Below are 14,258 nucleotides of genomic sequence, written 5' to 3'. Positions count from 1 at the left end.
CACAGTTTACTATGCACAGGGGGAAGGGTGAGATGAGCAGCAGAGTTCTATTGAAGGTTTTGGGGGTATGGGAAGCCTCAAAAATGAATTGGCACTACTCTGAGACTTCAAATTTCAGGTATGTGGCTCAATCCCACACTGGGATTTAAAGAGAATAGAACCCCTTTTCAAATTTACCCCATTAGGTGCCAAAGTATATGCAAAGGGGGCTTGTGTGCACATTTTCTTTTGTATAGTGCAGAAGAAAGCGTTTGCAGCATAGAAACAAACAAAAATTAAAGACACCCTTAAAAAATTAGCCCTTTGCATTGCAAAAGAATTATGGGTTTTTAAATTTTTCCTGCAACAGGCTAGTTTTCTTTAGTTGTTTTTATGTTACGATACCTGGACGCACGTTTCTCAAGATCTGTGATTTCTCAGGGTTGAGGGAGTGTGTGATCATGCTAGTATAATAGTATTTTGTAGATGTTCCCAGTTTCTGTGATCTTGACAGCACAGTTTTACCATCAAGGATGCAGCTAACTGGGTCTTCAAGAATACCTCATTCTCTGGCAGAGGCTGGAAGGCATTATAGATCTGTTGGATTGCCCATTGCATCAGAGGAGGTAGCAGATCTAACTCAAAAACAATGCCTCCTCCATTGTTGTGGGCCTTGTGAATTAGTGAAGCAGAGTTTTGATTTGAGCTCCCTCGAGATTTTTAGGTTAGGGTGAGTTTAATGAATGTTTCACAGAACATAATGACATGGGATAGATATTATTGCATGTTATGGAAGAGCATGCTAGAGAAGAACTTGACCAGAAGATGCCATTTGTGCCTGGAGTAGGGACCAGTCCATGGTGGGGGGTGGGGGTGGGGGGGGGGAGAGAGAAGGAAGGACGACACAGACACACCATGCTGGGAGGAATCAGGACACAACTTTATTCCTTAGGTCTTGGCACAGCTTAGGCTGGGGATAATGGGTGTGGTTGACAGACCAACCGCTGTCAGCACCTTCCCCAACTTGGCTGTTGGGGTAATCAAGGGCAGAGGGCTGGTGTTAGGGCTGGAAGTGGCGGGAACTGCCCTCCCTGCACAACCTGCACTATGTTGCCCAGCCAGTGCCTCAATGCCAGCAGCCAATTATGGCAGTTACGCTCTTTACAGTACAGTCTTGGATGGACCGTGTGTACACACATACACTTCCTTTGCTGTGGGCAAGGCAAAAGCCCCAGGGCCTCAGAGCCAGTTAAAGCCCTGGGTTAAAATTCCTTTCCAGCCCTGTTAACCAGTGACCCCCTGCAGTCACAGGAAAGGATGAGCAGCAAACTGCAAAAAAAACCCTCTAAAAGCACAGGGTAGGTCTTCGCTGAGAGAGAGTTCTGGAATGGCAGACCACCTTCAGCCAGTTCCTTTTTAACCCGAGCTGCAGACCAGAGGGAAACCTGGGGCTCCAGGCGCCATCCCGTGGTGCTACGCCAGCCCCTCAGAGGCAGGCTGCAGGAAGCCGATTGGTAGCTACCTGGCTTACAGCAAAGCTGGGCCCACCCTCCCAAATTCATCCTTGCTTCCCCCTCCACTCAGGCACAAATAGCCATCCCAGCCTATGGTTGGGTGCCTGTCTTTCAGCAGCAATCCCATATTTCCCATCTATGCAGTTCCTTTGTAGGAAACAGCCCTATAAACATGGGAAGTAAATACACTGGATTATTTATTTTTTTGCCTCTCCGAGGGGTGAGTTGAACTCTGCCATTCAAACTATTCCCCAAGCTTCGTTGCTGTGCAAACAAAGCAGATCAGGGAGGGTTTCCTATCACTCATTCTCTGTTCCTTGCTGCTTGCTCTCAACTTTTCCCATTAATCCCCCCCCCCAAAAAGGTTTGGTAGCACTAATAATGCCCCCACTTCTGAAACCTTATGCGGCACTTCAGGATTTTTAATTGGAGGTCTGATGCAGCCTCTTTCATACCATATCTTACCTGAATTGGTGTGCATTAGTATGAAGCAAATCTTTTTCATAATAAAGAAAACCACCCTTCCTTAAAATAACCTGACGATAATTAAATGCAAATAACAAATTTATTATTTTCCTGTTTAGTACTTTGATATTTGTATGCGCTACTAAATATCTATTCTGCTACATTGAAGACTAATTGTGTTCTCCAAATGGAAATGTATTTTAAAAAGCAGATCTGTATTTCTTTTGGCAGTTGAGTCATAGATGTTATATTTCAAATTGGCTGACGTTTGATTTTATTTTTTACTTTGGACTGCTTTTAAATTCCCAGTTGCCATAACAACTTTGCTACCCCCTTTTTTCTTTTATCAAATCAGTTGCCATAACAATAAAATCCAGCTTTATGAATATGACCACTTTTCTTTTTGGCTCCCTTGGTTGGAGTGTGTGTGTGTGTGTGTGTGTGTGTGAGAGAGAGAGAGAGAGAGAGAGGGAGCGTACAGTGTGTGCGTGCACGTACACCTTCTTGTGTCAGAGAGTGACTGAGCCTTTAATCCTACATTCAGCAATATTCACGCAGGAGTAACCAGAACTGAATTAGCCCCAATTTGATAGCAGCATTGCATCTCAAAAGTATGTACTGTCTGTTTTCAAGCCAGCATGTAAACATTGCCCAATAAAGGTTTTCATATAGTCTACATGGATTTTCCCAAGGGTGGAACTGAGAAATAGCCATTGCCGCTAAGATAATTTAGTAGATGTTATTAACACGTGTCTAGGGAAACAGGTGAATGCTTTCTTTGTTTGAAAAGCAATAAGTAATTAAATTACATTTCACGTTATTTCGTGGCTACCACTGCAGGGAGTGTACAGTTCCCCCCCTCTAGTATGTATGAAAAAGGAGCCCCATGGCGTAGAGTGGTAAGCTGCAGTAAAAGCTCTGCTCATGACCTAAGTTCAAACCTGACGGAAGTTGGTTTCAGGTATCCAGCTCAAGGTTGACTCAGGCTTCCATCCTTCCGAGGTCGGTAAAATGAGGACCCAACTTGCTGGGGGTAAAGTGTAGTAGATGACTGGGGAAGGCAATGGCAAACTACCCCGTAAACATAGTCTGCCTAGTAAACCTTGTGATATGATGTCACCCCATGGTCAGTAAGGACCTGGTGCTTGCACAGGGTACTGCTGTTACCTTTTTACATATGAAAAATCCATGTAATAAGGGGGTTATAGCTTCTTGACTTCAGTTCAGCTTACTTAATAGGACCTAGGCCAGTGATTTCTCCCTGAGACTTTTTAAAGTGGCACTGAGCAAATAGTATTGAAACCTAGTATTAAGAAATTGAGTGATGGCCCATAGGTACAAGGATCTCACTGAAGGTATTTATATTTTTAAGCATGTATCATAAATATGCCTATATAAAGAAAGTTGTCTTGTCTGGAGTGCTGTTCTTACATCCAACTTTTTTATTTGTGGCTTGGGGGGTGGGGTTTCAGGCGAACGATCACACTTTAAACTGGAAATATTTATTTAGAGCCTCCAGAATAATCATACTTTGAATTGACTTTTCGGTTGTAGTTGATGATACTGCTACTTTCACTTTCTTCCTGGGTTTACAGCCTTAGAATACCCTAATTGAGTTCTCCCTTATAATTCCTTAACTTATACAAGTGGTTGCTGCACATTTCTTCGTTCACCCTGTCCTGTGGTCACTGACTATATATCCCCTCTCATCTCGCCTTATTTCTTTTCTTACCCAAGTCTCTCCTTTGTGCCTGCTCATCTGCTGTCATCTCTCTATCATCTACTCCCAATTTTAGGGATGCCAGCCTCCATGTGGGACCTGGGGATCCCCCTGGAATTGCAGCTTATCTCCAGAGATCAGTTCTCCTGGAGAAAATGGATTCCTTGGAGGGTGGACTGTATGGCATTGTACCCCATGGAGGTCCTTGTTCTCCCCAAGCTCCATCCCCAAATCTCCAGGAGTTTCCTAACCTGGATCTGGCAACCCTACCCCCAACCCCATCCCCTGCCAGTGGCCAGGAGGACCTGGCAAACCCTAACTCCCATCTCAGTGTTTTTTGTCATTCTACTTAGCTGTTCCTTTGCTCAGTTATACTTGTTATTGGGACTTTTAACTTTTGACAATTAACGTGTTTTTGATTTATACTTAGTTCCATATATCTATAGCTTCAGGGTAGCTACAGGAGTGTGCAAGTCTGTTTGGTATGCAAAAAGGGCAGTTTTAAAAAATTAAGTCAATATTGTAGTTGAGTGTGCTTTTATAAATCACTGAATAGGCGATAGTCACATAGCAAGGAGCAGAGGTTAAAAGCAAAAAGGAACTACTACTTCAGCCTTGTTCTGCCAATCATTTCCACCTACTCCAAGAAGCACAACTGTTGAAATACTCTTAACTATGCTTCTTTGTGGTGTTGTTTGTTTATATTTGCCAGTGCACAAATTTCCAAAAAACTGTTGCCTTGTAGGATGCTATCCAACGAGATTGTCAGACACTGATTGCCCGTCTTGCAAAGGTTGTGATTTTTTTAAATGTTGCTGTTAGCTACTGGAGGCATCTTCCCAGATGAAGCCAGAAACCCAGCTTTGTAGCAGCATCACTTTTTTGTGTGTGGAGAAAATCCTTAACTAGCCTTTCTGAGGAAATGTGCATACAGGTTTAACTGAAGTCTGCTGAAGGATGTGCATTTGATCTGTATGCCTTTTTATATAGTCTTGTGATTGCTTCCTGCTGCTTTATGTGATAAGTATAGAACAAAGTACAGCCAAAAAATCTGTTTTAAAACAAATGCGACCAGTAATTTAAAAAGATAGCTTTTGACATAGGTATCTTGGTAAAGCAGAGTCTGAAGTCCTGTACTGAAGTGAAATATAAAGACAACAGAGGGCTTTTTTCAAGAGGAGTTTCTCTATATACAGTGAGAGCTAAAGTGGTCCGATTTCTATACCTCCTGGATGGCATACCCTCTGGAAAATGTCTGCCCTTCCAAGATGAAGACCAAACTGTGGAGTATAACATTTGACTAGATCCCCCCCCCTTCAGTGTATTTTTCATCAAGAAACACATGGTTGCCACTGGTATCCCTAAAATGCCGTTCCCAAGTTTCTGGAAGATTCTGTTTTTAACTTCTGACCGTAGTGGATAACTGGGATGTTTAGCTGATCTATAAGAGCAAAACGTGTGGAGATGCTGCTTGCTGTGACAGGCATCCTCAAACACAGTCAGAGAAACCTGATAAGACACATTCTTTCTTGTGTTGGAGAGGATGTGCTTCACATCATATTGCCTATTTCCCATAATCATAAGATTTGCAACCAAGCAAGGGGAATAACCTCTGAACTACGTCCCTGTCCTGCCACTTCCGTATAACAGTTTGGGTATTTCCTTCACATCTGTTTAATACATTATCAAATTGCAAGAGAAAATATGTGCATGTAAGCATTAGCATATTAATGTTTTAATGGTTAAACCATATAAATTGGCATTTCATATTGAAAATCAGAATTTACATCAACTCCTACGGCTGTAAAATTAATCATGCAACTGTCCAAACCTGTAACTGTAGCCGAATTTTATCTGATGAAGGAAGCTTTGACTCTCGAAAGCTTATACCCTGAAAACCTTCAACAAGGTGCTATGGGACTTGAATCTAGCTCTTGGCAGATCTTGTGTCACTTTCTGGCAAAGGGGTTTATGTGGAAAAGTCTGTGATGGGTGGGATTTTCTGCTGTTTAATACAGAGGACCAAGACTTCATGGATTTGTGTTATCTGTCGTACAGTAAATGGGTTTTTTCCAAGTAGCACTACAGTGAGGTCTACTTATAATTCTCTTTGCATTCATTGTAAACAAACTGTATTTTTGAATGGTATGTGCATAGTGTTTCTGTCCAGCTTATTTCAACAGTGGTGTTACATTCATTGTTCAGACGAAACTTTATTCCTACCTGGCAATTTCACCAACTGCAACAGCAGCTTACAGTGTTCCGCCAAACATATTGGTCTGGTTGTAATCTAGAATTCTTTGCAGATGCAAGCAACAATGAAATATGGTAGTGTTTGAGGTGGCAGAGAGAAAACAATCTCAAGGCGTTTTAAAGGATGTTAAACAATAAGCCTGACAACCTCTGGCTAAAGACTATCCATAAAGTGTGTAGCACAGAAGCAGGGAGAGAATGCCAGAAAAGAGATAGGGTATTGTTTAAAATTGACCCTCAGTTTGCAAGACCTGAGCAAAACATTTAATTATAGAATGTTTTGGAGGTCATTAATTCTTAGGTTTGCCATAAGTTGGAAGTGACTCGACAGCATCTAACACACACAGATTTTAAAACTGGGCTGTTTTGTGTGGAGAGATGGATCACTTTCAAAATTTCAGCCTTTTTAATGATGGCCCTAGAATGATCTTAACCTTCCTTAATAGTCTGTGTGCATGAATCATAAGGCCTGACTTGTTGCTCACAGTTATAAACTCTGCCGTCCGTAGAATTTCACCACACAATCATGGTACAGTGAGATAATAAATTTAATAAAGCGCAGCATGCAAACTCTTGAATCATGCTGGACTTTTTTTTTAAGGCTAAACATTCAGAGCAAATACTTGAATAGCTGGATTGTTTCAGGCTACTGACTACAATTAAGCAACTACAAGAATCAGAGTTTCCAAGGTATTTTTGCTCTGTGAATTTCTAACCACTTGGAAGCTCAGGCAGGTTGGAAGGGAGGGGATGAAATTATCACAAATCTTGTTTCAGACTTGCTTCCTCTTTCCATTTAACTAGGCGTTTGGCTTTTTAAAAATACTATAAGGGTCCCCAAAGCCTAGCTATGTGGCTGGGGATCTTGACTTTCCTCTGTCATATGTTCAAGCTTGGCAGCTGTCAGTTTGCTGTTCCAATAGTAAATGTTTGTAAAGCAAACTAGCTAATGTAGAGATACAATAAACTTTATTTTTGAAATTCTGCAAAATTACTGTTAGACACTATCTTTGTCAATCCTTTGATAATGTGAAGTATGGACAATCGCTGCTGTTAACTCTACAGGTTACTGACTGAAGAACTATGTGGAATACAATTAACTATTAGTAAGAGATAGTATATGAACCTTTTGGATTCTGCCAGAATTGAAAATAACAACTACAGGAAAGAAACACACTTGAAAACTTTGTTCTTTTGTATAATATCTCAAGTCATATGCAGATATATTTAATCAGTCTTTGAGTAGCATTAAATAGAGGTAGTATAGTATAGTGGTTAGTGTGTTGGACTAGGATCTAGGACACCCAGGTTGAAATCTGCACCCTGCCATGGAAGCTTACTTAGTGACGTTGGGCCAGTCACACCCTCTCATCCTAACCTACTACCTCACAGGGTTGTTGTGAGGATAAAATGGAGGAGAGGTCAGCAATGTAAGCCTCTTTGGATCTCCCCTGGGGAGGAAAGAGAGGTATAAATGAAGTAAATAAATGAATAAAACAAATTCGGGGGAAATAGCCCTTGCACGGTCATTATATCTCAGTTATCCCAGTTATCTTCCTTTGTTGTTCAGACTTCTCAGACCTATCTCCTACCATGTTCAAACAAATCCTGTTATCAGTGCCTGCTAGCTCATTTTGTTATGAACAAGTGATACTGGTATATGGTATTTTGAATTCAGTACCTCTCTCCCAGGTGGTCATGGAAAGTACTGTCAAGCCACAGGTGATTTATGGCAGCCCTGGTCTTCCTTGGTGGTCTTCCATCCAAGTACTAACCAGAGCCGACTTTGCTCAGCTTTCAAGATGTGACGAGATCAGGCTAGCCTGGGTGTCCCGGTCAGGGCACCTTTCCTGAGAGCCCTTCTTATTTGCTCTACTTTTCTTTGCCAGATGAAGAAAACTCTAATGAAAGGGGTGGGAAAAAATTATTCTTGGCAAAAACTGACTTTGAATGAGTCAGGTGAATTTCAACAATGTATTTTCCTCAGACTTAGCTCTGGCCATATGGCTCCATCTTTACTGAGCTATGCCAAATTGTTGCTGTTACTGTAATTCTTGGCTTCTTTGACCCAAACACAATATTTCAACAGGCCAGAAATTAATAGAGTGTAGGATTGGGTTTTACTGTTGTCGATTTCCAAGTTTTTCTTGTGTTTCTTTACAAGAAATATCTGAGTCACTGTGAACTATAAAGGCCCTCTCTTTGTGGGCTCAATGCATTTTGCATCCTAAGCTGTCTTTGTCTTGTTGATTCTAAATGTGTTGTATACGCACACAAAACAGATTAATACAGAGACCAGTTTTGTCTTTGATTTCTCTACGAATGGTTGCGAATGGCCTCTGATCCAGAAGGTGCCTGGGTCTTAATTTCCAGCTTGGCTTAAATGTGATGTGTGTCTGGGGTGGGGAGGGCTGTCTAATCCATTTGCCACCTTAGAAATGGATCTCTGCTGGTTTGTTGCAGAAGTAGCACCAGCAGGAGAGCCCTATTCTGGTCCTGCTCCCTTCACCCTCCAGCCCGGGCTTCCTTGGGTATAGGCTTGCTTTTCCTAGGGGATTGTGCCAAGCTATTGGCTTGATATTACTGTTGCCAAATTAAGTGGTATCATGTAGGGATTAGGATGATCTAATATTCATTAGTATTGATTTCTATATATTAATCACTCCTGTGAAACTCGCCCTAAAATAAACTAAATTGCACATCATAAGGTTGTGGCAGTTCAAACGTATCATAAACACTGGATAACTATATTGCATGCCTTAAGTGCCTGTCTGTGGCTAATGCTGCTCCTTATAGAGCTACGAAAATGCTTGCCTGACAAGCACCGTTTCAAAAGCCTGTTGGCACTCCATCCCTTTCCCAGAAAAGAGCATGGCGAGGTGGTGGGGCCCTGTTGGTGGTCCATGCAAGGGAGCCAGTGAGCATCAGCCCACCAGTGTGGGCAGGCACACAGTGTGGGGTGCTGTGTGGGAGGAGGCTTCTTTGAAGCACTGTCATGCTGCCCCCGCCTCTTTTACTCAGTTTAAGCTGTTTCACATCATGCCATGTCGAATGAAGTTCTAAACCATCCCTTCAGGTCGGGCTTTTCTGGATGGAGGAAGGGACTTCTGTGGAAAAGAAATGATTGGAAGAATTCTGGTGCTCAAGCAACATTCCTCATGCAGCCATTTGGATCATGGCTAGGCAGTTTAAACCAACGTTCCACTTTTGATGATTCCCAAGTCCTTTTTAACACTCTGGTGACTTGCCCAGGGATGTACCTAATCCCATCAAAGCATGTAAACCAGTCACAACCAGAGAGACTATTTCAAGGCCCACTGAGAACTAGAAGACATCAGACATGTGTTGCCAGATAGTATTTTTTGCCTGTTGATTTTGAACTTACCTGTACTACTCTAGGATACTTTCTGAGAAGCAAAGAGTGTAACATATAGCTTTATATTTTATGCAACTTGAGATTTCAAAAATAAAACTATACAATGCATAGGTGGAAATTATATTAAATTACAAAATAAAACCCCCAAATTAAAATTGGTGTTAAATAGTAATAAACAGAGTCAGTAAATAGTATGTAACTAGAAAGCAAAATGATGAGACTTCCCCAAAGGTTTGGCAGAGTGTAAAAGGTTTTGCCAGGTCTCTGAATGGGGGGAGCTACCTTAATGGTGATGCCATCACTGAGGAGGCTCCTCTGTGCCCATTTACTGATGCCCTCTCCTGAGGACAGAACCCCAAAGCAGAGCCTTTCTTAAACTACCGTAACCTCCTTAATTGCTGTTTCAGAGTTGTAAATATGGGATGATATATTGTAATTTAAATAAATTGCACCTGTTTGTCAGAGGAGAACGAAGCAATTACTTAAAGGCTAGTTGATAAAGTACTGGGTTTCTTTATTCTTAGGTATATACTTCTGGCCATATATGAATGCCATTACTGTTTTTATAAAATCTGCAGTTGTCTTGCATGCTAACATATGTGGTCATAATCTCGTGCTGACTATTTTACATCTAAATGTCAAATATAACTATTGTGCAGTTATCCATTTTTAATTTGGTAATTGCGATGAAATGGAAGGGGATATTATGAGCAGTAGCAAACTGTATAAAACAAGAGTATTGAGATTTGTATTGTTTCAAAACTTCCACAAGCATACTCCAAATAGGTATGCATTTTAGGGACTTTAATAAGGCAATTAGTGCTCAGTTGCCTCTATTCAGAGTTTTGAATTTGGATTTCCTGTAAGTGCTATAAAAATCTAAGTAACATTACTAAGATGTGGTTAATGAGAAATTAATGGAAAAGCTGTGGTAAGGCATAATGCATTCTGCATATTTAAGAAAACACCCCAATCTGAGTAAGGTGATTTAATCAAGGAGTTCAAACCTTAATTGTAAGTCAGTTTTCCATGCATGGTTATGTATTCTAAATGAATTATTTTTACAGCAAGCCTTTATTTTGCATCTTTTATCATGGCCACATTAGTTGTTTGAACTATGCAGGGACGTCAAGAAAAATTTCAGCGTTTGGTAACCGCTACAGAGCAATGTGTGAATGTTTGAAATATCAAGCGGTTGTTTAACTTCATGAAGGTTTTCACTTATTTTTGAGTTTAATAATTAATAGGTCTTTCTTGCCAGTGGGAATTAGATTACTGCTGACTTCTAAGTGCCACTGGTTCATATTAAAGGTAGGTTCGGTGTTGGAGGATATAGAGTTATGCCTGTGAATGTTTTCAGAGTTTGTCAGCTGAAGCAAGGTTAATCCCACAAAAACCCTTGCTTCCCCAAACCTTTGGCGTATCAATTCAGATGGGTCATTTCCATTGTCTTCCTTGTCATTCTTATTCACGGATGCTTGCTGTGGAAGACTATAAGCCGGCATTGTGCCTGGCAACTGTTACCTAGTGACAGTTTCAGCTGCAGTAGCCATTGGCTGTGCTTTTGATTGGGGCTGAAGGACCGAGTCACCTTTCTGATGGCAAGTTCTTCTGCATCAGCTAAGGATGAAGAGGAGGTGCAAGCTGTAATATCACGAGAGAGCATGTGGGAAAGAGCAGGAGCATTCTCAAAACAGATCACAGCAAATAGGATTTCTGTGTCTTCACCACAGCATCCGACAGCGCAAATGTATATGGGAGACTCTGGCTTATTGCTCTGACAAGATAATTTACATGAAGCAGTTTTAATTTTGAATGGAGTGGACGACTTAGAGAGAAGAAATGACTGATGGGCAACATTCTGTGGATATTCATAAAAGCATAAGGATGGTCAGCGCAGCGTGATGGTGAACGTGAGACCTGAAACTTAGAAAAGGCTGCTTTCTATCCCATTGCTGCAGCAGGATCAGAGAAAAATCTTTTCTGTGCTCGTGTAAGGAATTCCTTCAGAAGGCACAGCAAGGACTACACAGAAACAGTGAGAACTCAGCACTTTTTAAAAGCCGTTCCGCTGAACATTTACATAAAATTGGAATGACCTTGGAATGTGATTTTTTCAAAGCTTTGGACTAATTTGCTCCTCTGCATCTTTACATTATTAAAGATGCATTTGATTTGGGTGTGGATGGTGGGGTGGTCTGAAAAGCAAGACTGCTGCATATACTGAATGATCCATACAGTAGCCAAATGCCTTCTTATTAGTATTGAAAGTGCTTTCATTTAACCTATGGATGTGGTATAGCTGCAGATATTATAATGGCTGTGGTAATACATTTGGCTGATGAGCTGCAGTTTTGGAAGCAGATGTTTATCAGCTTAATGGTCTGAAGAAAAGGCATAGAGAGCAACTGAAGTAATGAAGCCAGAAGACTACTAAGAGGAGTATAAAACTGACAGCCTTTCTTTTTTTAAAACCAGCATTTCATTAGCATCTCAGAAGACTGTAGATCGAAGTTTATGATTTCATTGTGTTTGAGGCATATTGAAAAATATGGACATCATTACAGAAGTGAGAAATGAGATGGGATAGAGCCCTGAACTTCACAATATTGATCATCATGGTAGCAGCTGTGGCATTATTTCTGAAGACAATTCTTTAATTTAGTGATTCCTGAAATTAAGTGCAAGGCGGATTTGTGTGTTGATAGAAACTTGGATTATCCTGCTGATACTTCATTACTGTAATGGATGACACATGTTTCAAGCAGAATTAATTATTGACTGAAAATTTTAAATTTGTTGCTTTTCTTCATTATGTACTGCATTGTGAACTAAATGGGGAGAACATCATGAATTGATGTTAAGACATGGCTCTTCACATTTCCATCACTGTTCAAACTCGTTTCTTCTCTGAACAAAAGTGAAGTTTTTTTGCATTAATTCGTGCAGAGTTACAATTCCAAAGGGGAATGAATTACTACTTGAAGAGATCCAAACAATATGCTGTATATTAAGATGAGGATGCTGGAATACTTGGACTCTTTGTTCTTAAACAGCAATTGTTAGGAATTAGTTTTAGGAAAATTATATTGCAGATTATCTCCATATAATTGTTTCTTTCTTTTTATATTTTTGAAGCATTTCTCAGGAAAATGTATCACAATACTGGCATTTTCTCTTCTTTCCTTTCTCTTCTTTCTACCTTTCAAAAGTATAGCTTGAAGGACATGCTTTGTTTAGAAGTGCCTTGGTTTCCTAAGAAAGAAATGAACACAGGAAGAAACAGACTAACGGCCCTTTTGCCTCTTTTTTGTGTTGCAATATTAACTCTTCAGAGGCAGTTCCAAAAACTACCTTGAGAAACTGAGACACAGGAAGGGATTTAAGTGGTGATTGACAGGTCACTTAATCATTGGAGTTAGGATCATATTGTTATGTAATGCAAACCATGAACCAGTCCATGTGGGTTGAGTGGAAGACTCTGAATTCAAGCAATGGCGTTGTGAATGTATCTGAGCACCACTCCTGCCCATTTGGATTTGGACACCACAGTGCCATTGACATCTGCATTCTTGAGACTATCATTATAGTCTTACTAACATTTTTAATTATTGTGGGTAACTTAACAGTAATTTTTGTCTTTCACTGTGCTCCACTATTACATCATTATACCACCAGCTATTTTATCCAGACTATGGCATATGCTGATCTCTTTGTTGGGGTTAGCTGCTTGGTTCCTACCTTATCTTTGCTTCATTACTCTACAGGTGTCCACGAGTCCTTGACTTGTCAAGTTTTTGGATATGTCATCTCTGTGCTGAAGAGTGTTTCTATGGCCTGCCTTGCTTTCATTAGCGTAGATCGCTACCTTGCTATTACGAAACCACTCTCCTACAACCAGCTGGTCACACCTTGCCGATTAAGAATCTGCATAATTTTGATTTGGCTTTACTCCTGCCTGATCTTCTTGCCTTCTTTTTTTGGCTGGGGAAAGCCAGGTTATCATGGAGACATTTTTAAATGGTGTGCAACCTCTTGGCTTACTAATGCCTATTTCACTGGTTTTATCGTATGCTTACTATATGCTCCAGCTGCCTTCATAATCTGCTTTACATACTTTCACATATTTAAAATCTGCCGGCAGCACACCAAAGAGATAAATGACAGGAGAGCTCGTTTCCCTACAGATGAAGTGGATACTGCTGCTGAAACTGGACACAATCCTGACAGTCGCTATGCTATGGTTTTATTTCGTATAACCAGTGTGTTTTATGTGCTCTGGCTCCCCTACATCATATATTTCATGTTAGAGAGCTCTAGGGTGCTAGAAAATACAGCCCTCTCTTTCTTAACAACATGGCTTGCTATAAGCAATAGTTTTTGTAACTGTGTCATATATAGCCTCTCAAACAGTGTTTTCAGGCTGGGACTTTGGAGACTTTCAGAGACAGTATGTTCATCTTGTATACGTAAAAAAGACATCATTGTTCAAGACCCAGTTCCTAGAAAACGGGCTAACTCTTGTTCCATCTGAAGAAAACTGGGACAGTTAATAAAATACAACCTGATGTTGTGGCTAGGTAGTATTTCATACTTCGGAATGTAGAAGTTCAACTTGAATATCTTATTCACTGCAAAATGAATTATGGGTTGAAAAAGTGACTTGTTAAGAAAGCAGGTTGCTCTAATAATGGATTGTGGAAGAGTACTGAAATGGTGACATACTCTTTATGAAATTGTGGTTTGAGATTAAGTCACTGCTACATATGAGGGAAAGCTTCTAGTGGTATGAACTAAATGTATCAGAGCTGAAGAACAACTTTACCAACATTAATAGTTAAATTGTCACATATTATATATGTGGATGAATATGTAGTAATTTGTTGTATTTAAGATACATCTGCTTTAAGAGAGTGGTATCGATGACGTACTTAGTAGGCATAAAATAAAT

At 40.4% G+C, this 14,258-nt stretch overlaps 2 protein-coding genes across 2 annotated transcripts in view; both read left to right on the top strand.

Moving 5' to 3' along the window:
• RABGAP1L (RAB GTPase activating protein 1 like) overlaps positions 1–14,258 on the top strand; it is a 196,453-nt gene that overhangs the window by 36,534 nt on the left and 145,661 nt on the right. The window lies entirely within an intron of this gene.
• GPR52 (G protein-coupled receptor 52) lies at positions 12,700–13,974 on the top strand. Its single transcript, XM_056867419.1, has one exon. The coding sequence runs from the start codon at positions 12,747–12,749 to the stop codon at positions 13,839–13,841; it is 1,095 nt and encodes a 364-aa protein (XP_056723397.1). The 5' UTR covers positions 12,700–12,746; the 3' UTR covers positions 13,842–13,974.

The sequence above is a fragment of the Euleptes europaea genome, chromosome 2, assembly GCF_029931775.1.
Source record: "Euleptes europaea isolate rEulEur1 chromosome 2, rEulEur1.hap1, whole genome shotgun sequence".
Taxonomy (NCBI): domain Eukaryota; kingdom Metazoa; phylum Chordata; class Lepidosauria; order Squamata; family Sphaerodactylidae; genus Euleptes; species Euleptes europaea.
This window is presented reverse-complemented; position numbering and strand designations above follow the sequence as displayed.

Excerpts from the sequence above, each read along its gene's own strand:
- GPR52 (XM_056867419.1), top strand. The coding sequence starts at position 12,747 with ATGCAAACCATGAACCAGTCCATGTGGGTTGAGTGGAAGACTCTGAAT.